General features: G+C 50.8%; 6 protein-coding genes across 6 annotated transcripts; 3 read left to right on the plus strand and 3 right to left on the minus strand.

Moving 5' to 3' along the window:
- Nucleotides 1–428: 428 nt before the first annotated feature.
- On the plus strand, nt 429–2,238 carry GT037_000535 (general amidase protein; the record flags this gene model as incomplete). The annotated part of the gene is made up of 3 exons (XM_038925582.1): nt 429–698; nt 761–2,018; nt 2,090–2,238. The coding sequence occupies 3 exons, from the start codon at nt 429–431 to the stop codon at nt 2,236–2,238; spliced, it is 1,677 nt and encodes a 558-aa protein (XP_038791438.1).
- A 1,388-nt stretch (nt 2,239–3,626) lies between these two features.
- GT037_000536 (uncharacterized protein) lies at nt 3,627–4,764 on the minus strand (the record flags this gene model as incomplete). The annotated part of the gene is made up of 2 exons (XM_038925583.1): nt 3,627–3,750; nt 3,800–4,764. The coding sequence occupies 2 exons, from the start codon at nt 4,762–4,764 to the stop codon at nt 3,627–3,629; spliced, it is 1,089 nt and encodes a 362-aa protein (XP_038791439.1).
- A 1,096-nt stretch (nt 4,765–5,860) lies between these two features.
- Nucleotides 5,861–7,147, minus strand: GT037_000537 (uncharacterized protein; the record flags this gene model as incomplete). Its single annotated transcript, XM_038925584.1, has 6 exons — nt 5,861–6,004; nt 6,087–6,278; nt 6,303–6,520; nt 6,570–6,738; nt 6,804–6,944; nt 7,067–7,147. 6 exons carry the CDS (start codon nt 7,145–7,147, stop codon nt 5,861–5,863), a joined length of 945 nt encoding a protein of 314 aa, XP_038791440.1.
- Nucleotides 7,148–9,459: 2,312 nt separating this feature from the next.
- On the minus strand, nt 9,460–11,544 carry GT037_000538 (uncharacterized protein; the record flags this gene model as incomplete). Its single annotated transcript, XM_038925585.1, has 2 exons — nt 9,460–11,162; nt 11,220–11,544. 2 exons carry the CDS (start codon nt 11,542–11,544, stop codon nt 9,460–9,462), a joined length of 2,028 nt encoding a protein of 675 aa, XP_038791441.1.
- A 326-nt stretch (nt 11,545–11,870) lies between these two features.
- GT037_000539 (fad dependent oxidoreductase) lies at nt 11,871–13,175 on the plus strand (the record flags this gene model as incomplete). The annotated part of the gene is made up of 1 exon (XM_038925586.1): nt 11,871–13,175. The coding sequence occupies one exon, from the start codon at nt 11,871–11,873 to the stop codon at nt 13,173–13,175; it is 1,305 nt and encodes a 434-aa protein (XP_038791442.1).
- Nucleotides 13,176–17,183: 4,008 nt separating this feature from the next.
- GT037_000540 (c2h2 type zinc finger domain containing protein) lies at nt 17,184–18,056 on the plus strand (the record flags this gene model as incomplete). Its single annotated transcript, XM_038925587.1, has 2 exons — nt 17,184–17,939; nt 17,994–18,056. The coding sequence occupies 2 exons, from the start codon at nt 17,184–17,186 to the stop codon at nt 18,054–18,056; spliced, it is 819 nt and encodes a 272-aa protein (XP_038791443.1).
- Nucleotides 18,057–21,374: the final 3,318 nt, after the last annotated feature.

Raw genomic sequence — 21,374 nt, forward strand, 5'->3', positions numbered from 1 at the left:
CCGTTTCCTACATAGCATGATGCCAACCGTGGCAGTGACTTTGCGGTCCTTATCTCATCCTCTCAACATCCCCTTGGTACGCTTCATTTCCCTAGCGCAAGGAGGCGTCCTGCCGTCTTTGGCTAAGTATTCCAGCCTGCTACTTACGCAATCAGGTTTTGGTACCTGACGACATCTTTCCTGAACTAAGAGTCTGTTCCATGAGAAGAGTGGTAGGAAGGTATGGTACAGCTTGCGCCGAGAAGCGCTGCTTTAGCGTAGAATTGTCTGCTCGGATGCCTCCAGTCGATGATGCTCTGAGAGTCAGCAATCACTGTTCCCTACCCCTCAAGGCACTAGTCCGTTCGTGGCATACCTCGGCTTCTACCCTAGCATTCACCATCTCCGCGACATCACGACGCCCGTCTTCGACACACTCAAGCATCGCAATGTCTCAGGAAAGTTTATCATTCAAGGCCGATTGGCAGTTTGTATCAAAACGGAAGAAGGAAGAACAAGATGGACGCATACCAAAGGAGTGGAAGCTGAGCAGCTTACCCGAGGCCAATGTCAAGAGCTATACGGATATACCACACAAGTCCGGGATTCTAACCAAGAAGGAATTGGACATCACCGAAAATTACGATGCTGTCGCGCTGGCCGAAGCGATCAAGGCCAGGAAACTAATGTGCATTGATGTAACGAGAGCCTTTTGTAAAGTATGTCTTTTCTTACTGAATCTGCAATCGGCATCGCCTATTAGTGTCTGACATTGAAACAGAGAGCGGCAATTGCCCATCAACTCACAAATTGCCTTACGGAGGTCTTCTTTGATGATGCGCTGAAGAGAGCTTCGGAACTTGACGACCATCTAGCATCAGGAAAAGCACCTCTTGGACCTCTGCACGGTGTGCCTGTCTCTCTCAAAGATACGTTTAGAGTGCGTGGTTACGATGCTTCTATTGGTCTCGCAGCCCTTTGCTTCAAGCCAGCGGAAGAAAACTCAGTCCTCGTCGATTGCTTGCTGGGCGCTGGAGCAGTCTTGTACTGTAAGACAAATGTACCCCAGACGCTCATGGCTCTGGACTCCCACAACAATGTCTTTGGGCGCACTATCAACCCACTCAATACCGCTGTAACCGCTGGCGGAAGTTCAGGGGGAGAAGGAGCATTGATCGCAATGCGCGGCTCGGTATTAGGTGTGGGTACAGATGTTGGCGGTAGTATTAGGATACCAGCCATGTGCGATGGAACCTTTGGTATCAAACCTAGCTGGGAACGCATACCCTACGCCGGCCAAGAGGGTGGTATGCTGCCTGGAGCGACGAAAATTGGTATTCCAGCCAGTGCTGGGCCGCTCGCCCACACTATGCGCGACGTCGAACTCTTCTTCTCCGCAGTATCAACACAGCAACCCTGGGGAATGGACCCGGATGTCGTGCCATCACCATGGTCTTTCTTGTCCACAACACGAAAGAAGTTGAGAATTGGTGTCGTCAGAAGAGATGGAGTCATCGAACCGCATCCTCCAATCCTGAACATCTTAGATGAAGTCAAAGACAAATTGAAGAAGTCCGGAACTGAGGTAGTTGAGATGGATATTACGCCACTTTTCTCACAATGCCAATCTCTCGCTAACGCACTTTTTGGTGTTGAGGGCGGAAACGCAATGTTCGATATCCTGGAGTCCTTCAAAGAGCCTCTCTCACCTTGGTTATCCACACGGCTCAAGCGTAAGAAAGCCATGGAGCTTCCCAAAGTCCAGCAACTCCACGGTAAACGTGAGCAGTTACGAAAGAAGTTTTTGCAGATCTGGAAAGACCAGCATGGCGAGATAGATGCCTTTATCTGTCCTGTTGCGCCACATCCTGTGCCGCCCATTGACCGCTACAACGGTGTTAGTTACACTAGCTCCTTCGTGCTGTTGGATTACCCGGCGGGTGTTGTGCCAGTAAGATCATTCGGAACGGCAGATATGGAGGGAGAGATGGCGGACACAAAGCCATTAGGCAGCTGGGATAAGGCAAATAGAGAGCTTTGTAAGTAGTGCCGCTTGACTGGCAGGTGCTGAAAGCACACCGAGTTGCTGCATGGCTAACATTTTCTTTAGGGGCTGACTTCGATCGATCGATCTACCTTGGAACACCACTTTGCGTACAAGTCGTTGCACCAAGGTTGCAAGAAGAAAAACTTGTCCAGGCTATGTCTACTATCGACGATGCGCTAAAAGGCTCAACTCGGCTTGACGCGAAACTGTAAACTCATGGTAATGACAACTATTTGGCGCATGTCTTATCAAGTGTCGCTCCGAAACATCATCCTTCAAGCCGTGTTTCGGGAAGTGGCAACTCGAGCCATGTTATCTTCCTCGCCACCAGGCGCTTGTCGTACTCCGAAACTGAAGGCCATCTCCCTCCTTTGAATCCTGTAGTCATTCTTCACAAGTAAACTCTGCACATGACAATAAGCGAACGAGACACCGAATCTATATAGAAAGGCAGGTGAACACAGACTCGTCACACGATTGGAAAGACCTGAATTACAGTTGTCCTTAGGGCTTACAGCCTCGTCATCACCCACTCTGTTCACGCTAAGCTGCTCTTGCCCATCTCCTACAAAAGTAGCGAGAAGCTACGAACGTGCAACTCCGAAGAACATCGGCCCGCCATGTGTCGTCTATCTTCGCCTACCCCTCCCTCGCACTACTCCAGATGAGGCGTTATCTAGCGAGCTTTGACGTAGATGATTGGCGGATGTGCTTCCACAGATTACCACTAATCGATTCCAGAAACAGGGGTGAGCGAGATGGAGCATTAGAGTAGGCAGTGGACACGCATGTGTTGGCAAGGGTAGACGATGCATGGCATGTATGGAAATTGTAGGCTATGGGTCGTCAGCACTTATGATCCATGGCCAAGGGCGGCACAGTAGCTCGACCCACTCCGCAAATTAGTACTTATGGGTATCGAGGTAGAACGTTACATTCTCTATGTGTCTATGCACGTTTCTGGGGCTGAGCGGCTTATGACACCGCGATGTTGCTTCGAATCACAACATTCGCCTACCCCAGTTGCTGTACGGTCGCGTCATTAGGCGAAGTAATAACATTTACGACAAATTCAAGACGGTAACTATATCCACTTTCTTCCCTCTCCAGTCACTAGCTCACGCGACAAGTATCAATCAATGAGCAAAGACACGCGTAAACGACGGACGGTATGATTGTATCGTCTAGTAGGAGTGAAACTCATATTGTGGAGGGAGTATAATACACAATGTAAGCTTGCAAAAAGCTCATTCTTATGCGGTGAAACCCAGCACTTTACGCCCCTTCGTAACTAATCCAGGCGTTCAGTAATGGCACACAGCGATGTTACACCGCTCGCTACACCTAGCCGCAAACAGTCCATCAATGTCAATGGTCTGCAGCGACTACTCTTCTGGCTATCCCCAATCATTCATAGTGCAAGAAAGAGACGCTCTACGCCCTGAAGCCCAAACTCTTTCCGGATTTAAAAAAAAATACAGTACCCATACATCTAGGGCACTCCTGTAGCGCCATGTATGTTTGTTTAATACCTGACCCGCTTGATGCAAAGCACGAAGAGAAATATAATGCCATTCTAGGCCTTCTAAGCTACTATAGCCTAGATGGCTGCAAGGTCGTTGAGCGCATAGCTCAACTCTCGCCTCGCACCAAGTTCATCAATGCCGTCATGCGGCCGGTAGTGGTGTGCGACAATTCGCACTGTGGCTCTGTAAGTTTTGTACCTATCACGGTTAGTACTGCGACCCCCTAATTACCCGCACCACCACTCACATGAGCATTCTGGTCCTCGCACTCGCAGTCTTGACCGGATAGTCCCCTAAGCCGGCGAAGAACGCTTCGTTACCATCCGCCATACCGCCGCTCATCAGCGGATCGCCCCAGATGACGTTTGAGAAACCAACCAGACCAGCGACCTGCTTAGTACGCTCGTCGATAAGCACGTTTTCCGGGTCGCATACGTTTAAGGCCACAAGACGCGGCTCAATGACATCTTCTAAGCATTGCGCGTGCTTGCCGACCCAGAATCGTATGCTTTCAGAGTGTGCGTTGACGAGCATATCTTCCGCGTCGCGGATTGTGGCTTCGAGGAGAGCGAGGAAGGCCTCGCGCCAGGAATTGCTGCCCTTTTTGGCAAAGACTCGGTGTGTCATGCCGAATTGGGTTGCTGACAGTGTAGTGAGAGCGCGGACATAAATACCCAGTGTTTGATCGATGGAACTTCGTTCGCTGGCTGTAAGGTATGGCGCAAATTCCGAAAGCTTGCGACCGGCTATGTGGCTCATCATGAGAAATGGTGTGCCGAGCGGTCCGCCGTGACTGTCATACTTGATAAGTTGAGGGACAGGTATTTGTGTGTACTCGTGTAATGTCTCGAGCGTCTTCCGTTCCGTTTCCAGGAAGTGTTTCTCGTGCCGGAGGAGTTGCACGTTGTAAGGTGGTGGGCATTTAAGCATTAAACAACTACCATCTTCTAGTCTTGCGAGGTAAACTTGATGGAGGCATCTTTGTAGAACTTCAACTTGCTGCACAGTGATTTTCGAGGATCGAAACACCGATCTGATCACCCTCTGTATGCTAGGAAAGTCGAGTGTAGTGATGGCAGTATGTGAAGATGTTGATGAAGACGACGAAGATGATGAAGTTGACGAAGAGGGCCGAGCGTGCTTTAGAGCATACGTACCACGGCTCATACTGGTGAGGGGATAGATTGCGACATCCAGCGGGGGAAGATGCATTATGAAGAGTTGGGTAGCGATGTACTAAATTCAGGCGAGGCTTAGCGTGATCCGAAAGTGGAGGCCGGGAGCTTGTGGACTGCTGCATGTCAGGGACTCTCTAGGCATTAAGAATGACCCGATGCTACATGAACAACTTCTCACAGTGTTCCTTTTACATCGTGTCGACATAGATCGATCTGGTTGCAACAGATTTTCCGATGGACGTCTGGAAGCAAAAGCATCGTAACGCCAGACCGAGCAAGACCGAGTATGCTGAATTCCAGTTGATGAAACCACTTCCTTCGTTCGGCCAAACCGATTCGCATCACAGTCGACACATAGTAGCACTTCTACAAATTCCAATCATCCTACAAGCCACCTCGACTACCATCTCGTTTATCCCCTGCTTAGCGGAAAAGCAAAAGTCATTCATGCGTGTACGGGGCTTGTAGGCAAGCGTCTTCTTTCTGAGCGAATAAGACTAGCAAAGCCGGAGAAGGACGCGGAGAAGGACGCGAGAGGCGTCCAGGCTGGCGTTCTCACCGTTCGTTAAGAGCACCTACAAGCGGTTAGGCGTCCGGTAAGAATGTCGCCTATCGCGTGTCATGATTGGCTATGCAGAGGCAAGGTTCAATGATGCATCAATCATTAACGTCTCTCGATAGCACATGCTGATGGAACCTGAGAGACGGTAAGTGACCACGTGAACATGAGTGTGGTGTGAAAGAGCGGAATGTTGTGATCAGCGCAACGTCAAGCTGGTATGGGGCCTCCGTTCGCTCGGCGCAATCTGTTACAAGGACCTGGCCAGTCAACTGCTTCCACACCATCGACGCCCTTCCGTCATAATGGTGGCGGTCCGTGCAAACACTAAAATATACACCCGACAGATCGGAGACGAGTCGCAGTAGAACGCTGGGTCTCAAGTCAGCATCTGAATAGCTGTTGTACCTCCTCCGATGTTTCACCAGTCGTCTGCTTCACCACAAGAATAACCATCAATGCAAGCCATAGTGGCCCCGATCGGAGGTTTATTCGGTTTGTGGACAATGTTGCGCTGGGCGTTCTAGCCACGAGACTGCTACCCCACGGAGCACATCCGTTCATCTCCTTCTCAGGCACTATTGTTTTTGTTGATCTTTCCTAACTGATCGTCGGTTTCTGGTTTGACAGAAGACAATGGCTGACGAAGCTCTTCAATGTTGAAACGTTTGAGCTTCTCAAAGTCAGGCCCAACCACGCTCATACCCAAGATATTCTATCAGACGTAAGCAATTACCAGAATTTCATCACACCGTGCAGCTAAGACGCGTGACTACCACAGGGGGGCATAACCGTACCTTGTAAATCTCTACAAGAATAAGGAGATCATAATTTTTGAGGTCGACTTTGTGCCCAGGACCAACCGCAGCTGCAATTGTGTTGATGACACCGTCTCTCAAAAACTCCTTGTTGTTGCGTATCGATGGACGTATTGCAAACTTGGGCCAACGCGCATTAGCGAAGATCTTTGCACGACGAGGCTGCATCATCTAATAGAAGGAGCTTGTACTCACCTTCTTCCCCACTTGACCTGCGCCATGAAAGTGGGGTGCGAGGACTTCTTTCGCGACAGCTTCAAGACCCTGAGGAGTAGCCTTATCGGTTGCAGTGATAGGTGTTAGTCGCTTGACGTAACGTAAGTTCTTTGGCTGTGCGCCATTTGCAATGTCCTGACAGATCTTGTGAACAAACGTGACAGGTTCGATAGGTGAGCGTGTCCTGAAGAACATCACTTGGATTGGTCAGCATGAATTGTCATAAGCATGGTTGGCAACCCTTACAGCATTGGGTATCGAGCTTGAGGGATGTGAACAATGGCTTTGTGGTCGGCTTGCGGATATCGGCGAGCTCTTTGTTGATCTCAGCTTCAATATCACCTCCTTCGGAATCAGAGCTGTCCTGTGCAGCCGTGCCATTGGACTCGGCCGTGCCATACAGCGTAGTAGCGTACTGCCACCAATCAGCATCCTCGGTCGTACAACTCGATCACAGTGCCATATCAAGGTTTTTCTTACCTCTTGGAACAAATCTCGAAGGTCAGAGACGGATTTTGCTTCCTTCTTCATAGCGCATGTTGCCCATATGCCCGCATCACCGGGCTTGATAGCACGAGATTGGATCCCACCCCTACGGGGCATATCCCAGTTTCTTTTGCCCTGAGGTCTTACATCAGCCTGATAAAGATCACGGCAGCAGCTGCATGACGAAAATAGACCTGTAAGGCCAAGACTGCAAGGACGGTCGGAGTTTTAAAAGTCGCACGAAGAAAAGGACTTACCTTAGCTCTTTTCTCGTCGCCATCTTGCCGTTCGCGAGGCTCAGCTTTCCGCTTCCTTGGGTTGTTGTCTGCTCCGGACATTTTTTTTAATGCCAGATCAAGCGCGAGAGTGGGGGTGATGTGATGATGGTAGCTGGGAAGGTCGCGTCGAAGCCATTGAACAAGGAAAAAGAGGCTAGGCTTGTTTCATCCACTAGCGTCGTTAGTTCCGCCCAGTCCATGTCTACCCTTTTCGTGTTCTCTCACCTCTTTGGATCCATCCACCAACACCACCGAGATACACTCCTGAGGTGGCGTCGATATCTCATCCGAGTCACCTTGTTCCGAGTTGCATATCGGCGACGTTGGATGTCTGGCGCTTCAATGACGCGTCTAAATCACCTCATACCCTGTACATCGATTCCTGCAGTAATGCCACACCATCAATTTATTCCCCTTGAATTCCGACGGGCGCTGCCGCTAGACATTCCGCAGCTCTTGTATCGGAAAAAAGCCAGATCGTCTCCACTCAGATCGTGGACGCTGTCAAATGCAAGCCTGCTGCTTGTGTGGTACACGAGGCCAAGGGCCTTCGGCGACGGCTTGCGCCGAACATTCGGCTTGCTTTTCATCTATCAACAATCATCAGGAAAGTGTGTTTGCGATGACGCTGCAGTGTGTGGGGCCTACCAAAATTAGAATCTACTAGTGCCTCAGAGCCACTGACATTTTGACCTATTGCAACGATGATACGAAGACGCGAAAGCTGCTATGCACAGTCACGACGAGATCTACCCGCGTATTTCCATAGCGTGGCCGAACGATGGTGGCATTCAACCAGAAGACCTATCCCCGAAAGAAACTCATGGGAAGTTCAGGGGCGTGTTGCGCGTGCCGTGGGTGCTGATCCACAGTACCTGACAAACGCGGTTTCTTAGAAGGACAGTAGCCTAACTATACCACTCTGGCGAGAAACCCCAGGATACGGTGAAAATACGCTCACACTCGATCCGGATTTCCAGTTCTACATAGACAAGCAATTTAGAGCTATGTACCACATGATCGAGACCCAAAGGCAAGAGATCTTATTTCGTCACATAATCGCCGCTCGACGTACTTAGTTGTGGTACCAAGTCTACTAGCTTGGCAAGTCGCAACTACGTTACTCAAGATGAGACATCACACACTACTCTTTACTCTTATCTTGACTTGGACTCTATTCAATCTCAGAATACAGAACGCAGTCATGGACCCAGCCAACGTAGAGGCGTACTATTCCATCGAAGCCTATCGAGAAGATCTAACAGAAAGCAGCGGCTATCTACATGGACTACATCCCGGAGTACAATATCCCTTCGGCCTTACGTCCACCATGGACACCGTCATTGCGTCCTGATGTACAGCATCTGGAGCTGTCGAAATCGTGAAGCAGCCCGCAATTCCAGCTTTCGGACGAGACTATCAAGGGACGCGCAACACTGATCTTCCTCCATTCAACATGCGCATACTAGGAGGAGACTATAATGCTACGAGAAACATGCTCATAGATGCTCTAAGTCCTATCATCGCGATGCTAACGGAGAAGTCTGGCCGCATGCTCGATTTAGAAGTCATGTTCATACCTCGCGTAATGGATCACTGGAATTTCCGAGAAAGTCTACCGCGACTCCCGCAATAGGACACTTCTATTCCTGTAGAAGTTTCGTCACAGTTATGTGCGCATCTTGGGCTTACCTGAAGGATGAGATACCGAAACGATAGATGACAAGGTTCACGATGACATCACTCAGAGTTGGGAATAAAGTGCTCAGAACTAGATCTTGACTCTCGAGTGTTAAAACGATTACCTGGATACTGAGTTAATCGAATTGAACCACGATATGTCATTCTCTTCTGCTCTGCTCATTCTGGCTTCAATGGTGAGTAGGGAGAGCGCTTCCATTGCGCCAACAGTTCATCTTCTGGAGTTCCCCAAAGGCTGTACCAGAGCTTTTCTACACTGATGGCATCACAAAGTCTGAGTAGTCCAGATAGCACAGAACTCACACCGCCGTCGGTCATGCCTAAGTCAGATCTATTGACAGAATCCATGCTAACTTACAGCAGCCTCATATTCACCCCGACCACCATCGTCGCATGCTAGATCTTTGAGTCTGCATTGCTAGAGCTCGAGAGAAAGCAAGTCACCTTGATACCGATTTCCTCAAAGTCGTTTATCTTCCTCACCATGCAATGGGAATAGTCTGCCGCTGCGTACGTGTTTCTTTCCAAATCGTCACATCTCTTAGCCTCCTTACGTCATAGCCTCCGTACGTCAATAACACTCCACACGTCCTGAGCATTCATTTCGATTGTGTTGTCTTCTTCATTCGTGAAAAGAACAGTTGACAGATTCTGAAGTTCAGTAATATATTCTAAAGAGACTCTGGTGCATGAAACCCAGCGGTCGCAGATTCTAAATGCTTGTTTTTAAAGTAAGCACTATGATCACTGCCCGGCGCCTTGAACGGCCAATCTTTGTACGCTTTCACAAGCTCGATGATCATCTCATCCGTCAGCATCCTCACCCTAAGATGTTCCATTTGCAATCGGCCACCCTTTTCCGGGTCCTTCAAGGTAGGGCACTCGTTTATAATATCGCTCAGTCCGTGCTGCATCCTGTCGAGGGCAGCATTGACACCATCTTTGGGATTTGCGAAAAGTCCGAACATAAAGTCTATTACCCATTTGTGGAAGTCGGGGAATTTGGAAACGGGCTTGGGAGTGGGTTCGGAGAAGACAAGGGACAGGCGATTCTGAGGCCAGACTTCATCGTTGCGCATCACGAAAGGTTCGTAAGGGCGGGTGTCCCATTGTAAGTGGAAGGAACATGGCGATCGTATGGAGATACGGTCATCGAGTTCTGCTACGGATGCCATGGCGTAGTTTGCGTTCTGACTTTGAATGCCCTGATCCCACTTCGTGTTCAGCTCGGCTAACCTAGCCATTGCTGAATCCTTCTCAAGGCCATCCTGCATGCCGAGGATCTCGCATTCGAGCCTGTAAATTTCTTCGCCAGTGTCTGCAATGGCCGATGCCAGCGATTTGTTTTTATATGCCTGGTGCTGAGAAGCGAAGAAGCTGTGCGCAATTCTCATCTTGTCCTTGTAAGGGTGATCAACAGGTACTTTTCGTCTTTTTTTCCTTGTACCGGCTTCCTCTGCTGGCACAAATAATTCTAATTCCGGATGCTTCTCCGCAATATCTTTCAATGCTTCGTAGTTTTCGATGGTGCCCAAGGGAAGCAGACCAACGGCGCTCTTGCCGGCTAGGTGTTGGTCGCGGAGATATTCCTCCATTTCAGAATAGCTGACTATACCTGTGCCGTTGGATGTTCGCTCAATATCTGTAGCAAAATCATGAATGTTGTCGCGTCGGTGTGGTGGAAGTTCTATGCCGTGATTCCTTCCATTCGCCATAGCACGGACGGTAGTCTCAATCTCATATTGCGGGTTACGGCCCGAAGAAGCTCTGCCCTTGTTGCGCGGGGCGCGCTCTGCGGTCACAAAGAGTTTCATGTTCTGTGTCATCTCCATGATACGAGTCGTCTTCTGCAATATACCGACAGAGTCGGGAATAATTGAAGCGTAATCATTGTTTTGTACCCAGAATAATGTGCGCACGAGTCCAAAGGCATGGAACAGGTCATTCGCCCATGCGGCGGAGCTGAAGTGGTAGGCGAGCTGTTTCGCCATCGAGTCGAAGCCAAGACCGGGGAGTGTTGGGTCCCAGACGAGGGAGCCTGTAACTAGCAGCGTGTTGTTTGGCTCCTGTGCTCGGGGGTCGTCGGCATTCAGCACGGTCTGATACGGGAATACGCCATTTGTCACCAAGTCGCGGTATGTCTGCAGTACGGTTGGATCTCCGTCGACGAGCGAGTACTTGGAGCCAGGCGCCGTGAGGAGAGGGTCGAGGAATTCCTTGAACTTGTCATGGCGTTGCTCGAGGAGCACGTGGCTTCGCGGTTGGAGGTATTGGTGCAGCTTTTGCGACCAGAGCCCAGCGCCAGGATTGATATCGAGGATGTCGCAACCTTTGTACCTGTCTAACTCGTGACCAACATATTTGAGTACGTCGTCTGGCAGTAACTCTTGTCAGTTGGCCTCTATGAAGATACATTCGGGACTTGACGTACCGCATAGGTCAGGACTTACGATCTGTGTTCTGACGTGGATGCCTCCCGGTATTACCGCTTTCTTTTCATTTCGCGTTTTCTTCCTCCTCGTTTTGACCTCGTTGTCAGGGTGTATTACCTTCGCGACAGCTAGGCTCAATGGATATTTGTGGCTTATTGATAGTTTCTCGTCGCTCCAGTATTTCTCCCTGCTAACGCGCCTGACCTTAGGAGTGGCCGCCGCCGTGGCCGCCGCCGTGGCAGCTAGTCGTGCCTGGTTCCATTGTCTGGCGACTGTATTCACTCGCCAGGTATTGCGCGGTATCACAGGGTGTATGCGGAACATCAAGGCGCGCGAGGTTGTTGCTCTGGCCTGAAAGTGACGTCGAACAAGTTTCGCCGCGGGGATCCTGGCCGTTTTGAGATAGCGTGCCCATCTCCACGTGCTCACGCGTTTTGCGGCTCCAGCTCGGCGAGAGCGTCATGAATGCCGTAGTCGCCTAGGTAGGTGCAATTGAAACATGAGCATCGGACGAGCTCAGCATCGTCAGTCGATGACGCCTTTCCCGCCAGATTCTGGCGCGGGGGTCTCAAAGTGGAAGGTGGCGCCAGCAAGAACACACACAATGAGGCCTCCAGCGCAGCTTATATACACCACCTCACGTTTTCATCATGCTGGAGACGAGTAGCGACTTCCTTATTATAGGCGCTGGAACATGGGGGTGCTCCATTGCCCTCGAGCTCGCTCGCCGTGGTCATACCTCCATCAAAGTCGTTGACGGCAACCCATTTCCCTCTGCCATTTCTGCCGGCAAAGATCTCAACAAGATCGCGGAAGAGAGCAACGAGCCGTCCGAGTCCGACTCCGAACAAGATTTCTTCTGGAACCGGCTGACCCAGCTTGCGATGCAAGCATGGAAAACGGATCCCCTGTTCTCGCCTTTCTACCACGACACCGGTTTTATCATGGCCGCTGTGGGCGATGAAGCATTTGAGCGATGTATAGAGTATGCCAAAGGCGAGAAGACACTTCCTGTGGCCTTGAACACAAAGCATGATTTCCAAAGGACAATGCCCAAAGGAGTGCTTCAAGGTGGTTTCCCAGGCTGGCGGGGCTTTTGGAAGAAGGAAGCTGCAGGGTGGATGTTCGCTAGTGGGGCTTTAGAGGCTATGCATAAAGAGGCTGTTAGATTGGGCGTGTATTTTGTGACTGGTAGCATGGAAGGAAGGGTTGGCGAGCTCCTTTATAGTCCAGACAAGAACGCAGTGCTGGGGGCGAGGACCACAGACGGTGTAGAGCATAAGGCTCAGCAAACCATCTTGTCGGCTGGTGCGAACAGCGACCTACTCCTAGACTTCGAGCGACAGCTTCGACCCACAGCGTGGACACTCGCACACATCCCACTCTCCGCCGAAGAAGCAGAGCAATGCCGGAACTTACCTGTCCTCTATGGTGTGGATCGAGGTTTTTTTATTGAACCGGATGTTGAGGGACATGAAATGAAGCTCTGTGATGAACATCCAGGATACATCAACCCTGTTATCGATGATAATGGAGAGATGCATTCCATCCCATTCCCGCGCCAACAAATTCCTAAAGAAGCAGCATCACGTATGCGTCTTCTTCTTTCTGAGACATTGCCACAGTTTGCAGAAAGGGACTTCAGCTTCGCACGTATGTGCTGGGACGCAGATACTGTTGACCGTATCTTTCTCATCGACAAGCACCCCGATCTGCAGCACCTGACTGTAGCAGTTGGAGGCTCCGGAAACGGTTTTATGGCATGTCCTGCAATTGGCTTTCTAGTTGCAGATTTATTAGAAGATAAGAGCGAAGAAAAAATGAGAAAGGCGATGAGATGGCGACCGGAGCTGTGCGTCAAGAGGGATTGGTGGGACGCGCAAGGGAGATATGGTGCTGATGGGAAGGTTATGGACATCCGACAGGTGAAAGAATGGACAACGGCAGGAAGATGACATGCCTAGATTAACATTGACCCTCGAGAGAAGTTGCTTCTAAAGATGCAGCTCATGTACTGAGAGCAATGAGCAGCTGTACGTATCAACGAAGATCGCAGTCGAGTACTTTGGCATCGCGGATCTTGTCTCAAGCTTACAAATACTGCTCGCCTCAAGTCATGCTATAATTCAGATCCTGACTATCGCAAGAATTGCTCCGTGTTCAATGTCGTCCAAAAATAGTGACTCACTGAACCACCATATTTGATTCACTTTGTCCGCCTCGCATGTGGTCCATGTCTCTCAGACGCTGGAATTTGACTCAACTTAGTCCTGGAAAGAAGCATGAACACAGCCTCTAAACAGTGTTCTTCGTAGTTTAATTACAGATCCAAGGCTGTGTGTTCAGGCACCCTGCGATTTGATTTTGCAATTCGCACCTTAGGCCTCCCGCATCATTGCTGCTTATTCTGGTTTATCCACTGGGACGACGCAGCCGTGACGTCTGATCGCAAATCCGCCGACCCATGCAGGAAATATTCCTAGCGTCATACTCAGCGTGGAGATGAATGCTGGGGAATTCGTGGGTCGGCGTTTGGTGGTCCGCAGGTCGGCGATTGCAGATCTGTAGGTGGGCGATTGAGGCTGTGTAAGACATACACTGCCACGTTTCACCTCGACATTCTTTCCGATCTCTCACGACCTTTGAAATGACATCTTCAGCGATTTCGCGATGCCTAATTTTAGATGCTTTCGAAATTAATGACAGAAGATGCTCTGCTAGTTCGATCGTATCAAGTTTGGAGGTAACGATGACGGCACAGGCATTAATGTTCCTTATAACGGCCAATGATATACTGGCAGATGTGTGACTCCAGCGCTTTGGTTTTGTGGCTGCAGCAGCTGCCGTAGATGCCTTCGGGTGTTGCCGTTGTTGAGTACTGGACGAAGCTCCCATGGCCCGTTGCATGTCACCGATGCGGGACGTTAGGTCTCGATGCCTAACGTACGAGGATACTCGGCATTTCTGGGGTCGCCTAAGCCGACCGCGCCGATACAGAACCGTTGTATACCCCCCTTGTAGGTCTACAGTACCGTCCAATCGTATCGGATCCTCGAAGCGGTTAGACTCAGTTTATGATCGGCTTCGGACCGATATCACACTGTTCGAACATGGGATCTGGAAACATTGATATCACTTACGCATGACTCTCAAAGAAAAGTGGTGGTAGGAAGCCTGAGAACGGATCGAATCCTTCATTTACATGTATGTTAATCATCGCCTCTTAGATCGATTGTAGTGGATATCGTCATTAATGCAGTGATGGCATTGGATGACAGGTTGAGCCAGTTTCCCTTGCTCAGAAGAAGGGGTATGTGGCAGTTAGATGCTAGAAGATGTTTTCGACCTTCCAGAGTCTCCGGTCGGCCTTAATTTTACTGAAATGATATTTGATTCTTCCTTGGATACGAAATCTGCCTCGCCCTAGTGTGCGATGCTCCCATTTGCACTCTTAATTACAGCATAGCGTGAGTGGATGAGCAAGAATCATCAATTTAATGAATGTTGGATTCGCTCAGCTTGAGACGCAGTGCATTGGTGGGGGGCTGTTCATTTCCGAGCGCTTGCGAGCCAGCTAACATACGAGCTGTTGGTGTTTGGTCCATTCAGGGTCATAGGCAGCGCCGGTGCGCGGCCATAGGTGGCAATGTCTCTTGCGTTGTCACATCACTAGGCAACAAAGCTACCTATGCAAGTGACGAAGGAACTCTCCGGAGGATCGAAAGAGTTGCACGTGTAGCGCAACGCAAGCTCCTGACTTTAACCGTCAGTCACTTGGCGGAAGGTGGGATCAAGGATGGAAGGCGTTCTTCGAGTAAGGTGCTAGCCATCCATCACAGGAGACATTTGTCATCTCTTGCAACGCATTATACCCAAACCTCCTGCGATTGCTGGCCAGCGAAAGCGATTTAATCTCTCAGGGCTTCTCCTTTGTTTGAAGGGGGCATTACATAGAGTCATACAGTGTCTGTATTGCCTTTCTTCACACCCAACCATGTTTCGATCGAGTATACCTACAGTGTATCTAGTAGATATTGCAGAAGCGCCAGGCAACGCATGCTGACTGCTGCTAACGGTACAACCCGGGTGGCGCCTGGATATGCCATTATTGCACGGGCGTTACCCGTGTTGAAATGGGGCCATCCGACTTTTGACAGTTGAACTCCCTTCATGATTAGGGAAGAAGTTCTCCGAGTCTGCATTACCACCGTTTGCTCCGAAGTGTATACGCAAGTCTCGGACAAAATGGCGTATGTCCGACGGTCCGAAGACAACGCGGTGTACCTCATTGTCACCAAAAAGCTCGATCAGGTACAACAATGTACTAGCATTTCCAGACCAAGTTTAACCGCTTTGGAACAACGGGCGCTTCGAAAACTGTCGTTGGCTTTGGCCAGCATGTGGATCCATCTACTCATCCCTCACGCTCGTTGGTCATGTTTCGTCCTTCGCCCTTTAGCCATGTCAAAAACAACAGGCTCACTGCATGCTACGCAGCTGAGCTAGTTGACCAGGACGAGTCGTGATTCGGAAAGTAATCAAACCGTTGTTGTCAGGAGCTGTCTTGGCAAACACTGGCCGCCCGTCACAGGTTGCGACATTGTTACTGGGGGGAGAATGCCGGTGAATACTAAGTAGAATTATCCGCAGACACTGGACCATTTGACAGACCGCTTGAAACGTCGCTTACTCAGACCCTGCCCTATAATTTCTTGATTGTACCATAGTATGTTGCTCGCAGGGCTCAATGCTGCAGGGGTTATAAATATCTCACGGCTCCCGGCCCAAGAGTAGCGCGGGGCGTACCCCCCATGCGCTACGCCCAAATTTTTTGCCGGCGTAAGCGACTCATTTTCGTCGCTATCCTACCATGCTGCGATCGGCAGGCCAAAGCCATGGAGAGCGCGCCTTTGCCCCTCATCTGTTACCGCCTCTGGTGTCGGTCCAACAGCCCGTAGGACTAGGCGTAGTCCAAAGTGTGGCTTTCGTTGTGGTCGCGCTCAGCACTCATCGCTATGTCGGCCTCGAGATACCATGTTCACCAAAGCCTGGAGATGAGACGATCCCATTAAATGCTGGCAACCGAAGCGCTGTTAGCCGTTGGCTAGGTATCGCATTATTTCCTTAACGGGTCGTTCACAAGCGAGTGCGAAATGGATGAAGCTTTCCCAGTAGACTAGCCCTAGTAGGCCACTCCTCAGACCAGCGCTAGAGCGGTGCGGTCGCCATGTTGGCGGTACCTTCACCCACAAGGATTAGCTAGCCGGCCCGCGAGGCTCACTCGCTCTCCACCGCAATTGTGAAGGGATTATGCACCTGGTCTGAACTGGGACCACGAACTATGGGACGGTATCTCATTGGGACGAGCGCGCAACAAGCGTTAGCCAAATTACCCATGTCCCGTCATGACAAGCAGTAGCTACTACTCCCTAGTCGGATATCTGACCCGACAGAGCCATCTAACCTTCAGCAGAGCATTACAAGCTTCGCCTGCGCCCCGGATCTACCTCGAGGAGTATATGCCACATGGTCGACCGCTCAGCATTTTGCAAGTTCTAACTTGGTCATTTTCAGGCCGTCCTCCAGGGCCGAGTGGAGTTTCAGGCACTGCAAGACATCACAACACCGCCACTGCTCGCTACGCTTTTTCGACGAGTCTCACGCCCCAGCCTTACCGTTGTGGAGTGGCCCCTAGTGCGCTCCCGGGCTAATCCTGTACACCCCGGACTAGCAGCCTTACCATACCCTAATCCCTAGAGTTTGGGTCTGTGCCTTAAGACTGGTCATCCTCACCCATCTGTTGGACTTCCCGCTTAGACGCACTGGCCTATTCTTTGCATGATATACAACCCGCGTTGGCTTCGATTTGCGGCCATTTAACGACCGCCAGATATCCCTTCTTGATATACTTCCGCAATACTGCAAACCACTCTTGAACACTACACCACCTCGCCCTACCCATGATGACCTTCTTTTCTTCCGAAGCAGAACTAGCGCTCATGGCGCCAGATGACGGCATGGGTCACTTGTACCCCTCCAGCACATGTCAATCACCTCCCAGCATCATGTACTCACCACCCTTACACCACATGGCACACCGACCATCAACGACCATGTCAGGACACACAGCAATGTACACACCACCACAAGACTACAGACCGGTCATGGACTCCCCATACCCACCCCACGCACTCTGGTCGACACAACCCTCGCCAATACCGTTACCTCAAGTAACGTCGTACTCTTACCCATCCTTCTCTGGAATGGCATCTCCTCCGATGCTCGCGCATGACTCAACGCTGCTCTCACAGTCCTTTGGCGCACCTCGACCGTCAAGATCGCACTCTACATCGTCATCCACAGGCCGTGGCATTCCTTCCAACGTCCCCTCAGAGACATCACCACCAGCCCTCTCGCGATCACTTTCTCCATCATCGCCAGACCTTCGATCCTATGGCATTCCGAACAAGAACGGTACATGGAGTTGTGCCTTCCCAGGATGCACATCAAGAGCAGTTTTCACTCGGGGCTGCGATCTAAGGAAGCACTACAAGAGACACACAAAGTCTTTCTTTTGCCGTCATGGCGATTGCCCACAATCAACAGGAGGGGGCTTCTCGAGTAAAAAGGATCTTGCAAGACATGAGGCAAAGCACAACCCGGGTGTCTTGTGTGACTGGGAAGGATGCGACAGGGTCTTCAGTCGTGTGGACAACATGGTAAATATGCACTCCCTCTCACACAGCATCGAGCGTCGCTAACGATTTTTATAGAGAGATCACGTCAAGAGAATTCATCTCAAAGCATCTAGAAAGTCTTCAACGACTTCCACCTAGACGATGTGCTTCTGATACGCTTACCGACTGTGTCGTCTCGGAAAGGATCGCTTCAGCGTTTACAGCGTCTGTATCTCCTGCCCTGGTTCGATTCGTCGCCGTAAACCTTCGCTAGCAGCGCAGAAGGCGGAAAAACTGGAGACCCGCCGACAACGAAATGCCACGGGCTGCCAGGACTATAAACACTTCACTTTCGTTCATGATACCCTGTTTGTTTTTTGCATTCGCATTCCTGTTCATCTACGAACGCAGTATTTTCTGCATCATTGCATTGCTATGGCGTTTCACCAAACTAGAGTATACCTAGGTATCGAGTAGAGTCATTTGGATCATTCGAAAAGGACACAGGACGGTTAGAACGCTTGTTGGGAATTGGTGTGGATAGATGCATATGGCGCTGCTGTTGCCTACACTAGCTTGCTACGAGTGACGTTGAATAGCGACCACTATCTCAATCCCAATTCCTGACCAATACGACGCTGCGCATTCTTCCATTTTCTTGATCATTTTTATGAAGACTACGTCATCCAGGTGCTTCGAAGCTACTTTCCAACAACATCGTAGGCACGACACCAGTCCTACCACGGATTGTCACGCCAGAATGTCGACATGGTCGGGGGTTAATGGTCTGCGACTCCGGCTCGTTAGTGGGAGGCCTTACTGCCTTAACAAGGCTGACTTGCGGTGCCATCCACTCATGTGGGCCGGGACCCTGTGACAGGGTGGCTGTATCGTCGTCGCGAATCATCTCTGTGCTCACCGCGCAAGGATTATTGGCGGGCGTTCTGCTCCGTCTAGCAAATGATCGGACTGCGAATATGGTATGTTCAGCGATCGAGAGCGATGGTGGCCCCACTACGGACCAGACGAAGCCATGCCGCAAGTGTTTTTATTTCGCAGCGAGCTCCGACAGACATGTCACCCGACGACATGGCGGTGCTATGCGGCTGGAGACTATTTCCGCGATGGTGGCTATCGTCATGGTTCAGCAACAAGCCAAGCCGTTTCAAGAATTTGGGACATGCATGGCTTCCAGTCAGACGTGCATATCGATGGATCGATAGGACACATTACGTTAGATGAGGGCTGTTACTACGGCTTCCAGTCACATTGCATCACATGCATTCCAAGGTTGGAAAGCAGGGCGCCCAAACGGTTCCATCCCGCGAGCTTACATACGGCAGAGGAACGTATGCACGATGAGGTCGACCCCATCGCGGACTCCGAGCACACATCGATCAAAAAAAAAACTCATGGTGGTTGCTCGTGACAAAGGTGCGTCACGCTGCGCTGGTGTTTGTGCCACGCTAGTGCACGAACAACATCATAAAGCGGCTACGTCCAATAGTTTCTGAAGTTACCGCACCGTTGCATAGCCAGTTACAAGCTGAACATGTGCGAGCTTACGGCATATGTTCCGGGCGGCAATCCTGCGGCCCTGACAACGCGCCGTTCGATGCGGCCGTTAAGCAGCCAAACACGCGATTTTCATGGCCGCGGCAGGGCGACGGCATGGAAGACAAGGGTCCAAGTCACACAGCACAAGACGACGGCCGTCCGGATGGACGATAGCCCGTGAGAAGGATTCGCTTGACCATGACCGTCGGAGGTTTGACTGTGCCGCCACGAGGTCGCTGTGTACTGTGGTTGGCGAGTTGTCAAGGTGTCAAACTCATGCAGGAGATCTAGGTCGATTTGTCCCCTGTCCCACCGGTGAAAATAATGGGAATGGCCATGGCCCGATGGAGAGCTAGTGTACTCCACTCTTCTCCAGTAGCTTATTTATCTGCTGGGAAGGGTCGATCTGGGTCGCGCTACAAACGAACCCTCATTTCTTCAGTCTGCGCTCCTCTGCGCCCTTACATGGCCCCCACAATCCGTTCTAACCTGGTCGCTAAGCGCATATAGCCCTGGCCCTTTGCTTTTTAGTGCGCGTTTCATCGGGAGGGCTTTCGCACGGCGCACACGGCATGCGTGCAGAGCTCGTGTGCTCTCAAACACGCAATCCCCATGTCTGGGTATGGGTTGAACAGCCCTTTGATGACCTGATCATTTCCAGTCGAGAGGTTATTGTCCGAATGCTTCCAACCTTCTCGGTCCATCTGCACCTCGAACAGTCTGGCCAAGCTGTCAACCGTGCATGGATATGGGGATCCCAGCATGCATCTTTTGGACCCTGGCGATGATCAACGGCTTTGGGAAGGCAATGCGATGGTTGCACCGTGCAGTCTTCCAACACTTGACGAACCGCGTCTATGTCACTGCTTCCGACCAACACACCACGCCATGCCCAATGACGCACTCGCTTGTCTCTGTTTCCAAGACACCGAACACCGAAACTCCAGAGCAAGAACAGAGGCCCCGTCGATACTGCTGATACCCACTAGAACCCACATTTCCTAGGCTGACACATGCCTTTCAAATCGCAGTGCACCTATTGCCATCGGGTATAATGATAGCGAGTCAGTGTTAACCTGTCGAATCCATCGAACGACCCGGTTGACTCGCGGGCGCCAGGCAGACGGCTCCATTTATCGCAATTCCGCGCTCTGCCAGCCATCAAGCCGTAGTGAGGTTGTGGCGCTGGCCTGAGGCGGAAAAGGCCGGGATTCGCGCGTGAAGTGCGGAATAGCCGCACTGGTTCCTGAATGCTAACCTCGAACGACAAGCGAGCTAACGCTTTGATGATGCACAATGGCACAGACATCTGCATCTTGTCTACAAAGGAAGGTGCAAGAAGAGAAATTTGTGATCTGGAACACCAACTCCGCCCCGCAGCATATGTCTCGAAGAAGTGCATATTGCGCTGTCATTACAACCCAACGTCGCCGATCTGAGGGCGCTACATGGAGTCCTCTGAATGGTCTCACCAGGGTTGCATGCACCCGGGCCACAGTCCTGTGTACCAGTCGGGCCGATGCCATTGTAAGCCAGCCGCCAACCTCGCACGGCGAATTTTCGCCGTGCATCTTTCTATCGTCCATCAGAGATGCGGTATCATGCGAATCTGGGTTCATGTTGATGACAAGAAACGCGAGGACGACTGTCTGTTATGGATAATTACATGGCCAATCACACGATGACATCTTATCTAATCTCCCTAGCCGAAATCGGCGTGCATTCGTAACACTTCTTTGAAGCCGCGTCACTTTCGACACGAATCACTATCGTGATATCGCGAACGCGTATGCTACTGAAAAACTCATACCCGGTGTACTTCACAGATTTTGCTTGAGAAAATGTTGTGCGAGGATCGCTAATAAGCAACTGCCTTTATCCTGGCCCAAAGGTGGGATTTGAAAGTCTCTCTACTACACA

This window comes from Alternaria burnsii (assembly GCF_013036055.1).
Source record: "Alternaria burnsii strain CBS107.38 chromosome Unknown 705, whole genome shotgun sequence".
NCBI classification, from domain to species: Eukaryota; Fungi; Ascomycota; class Dothideomycetes; order Pleosporales; family Pleosporaceae; genus Alternaria; species Alternaria burnsii.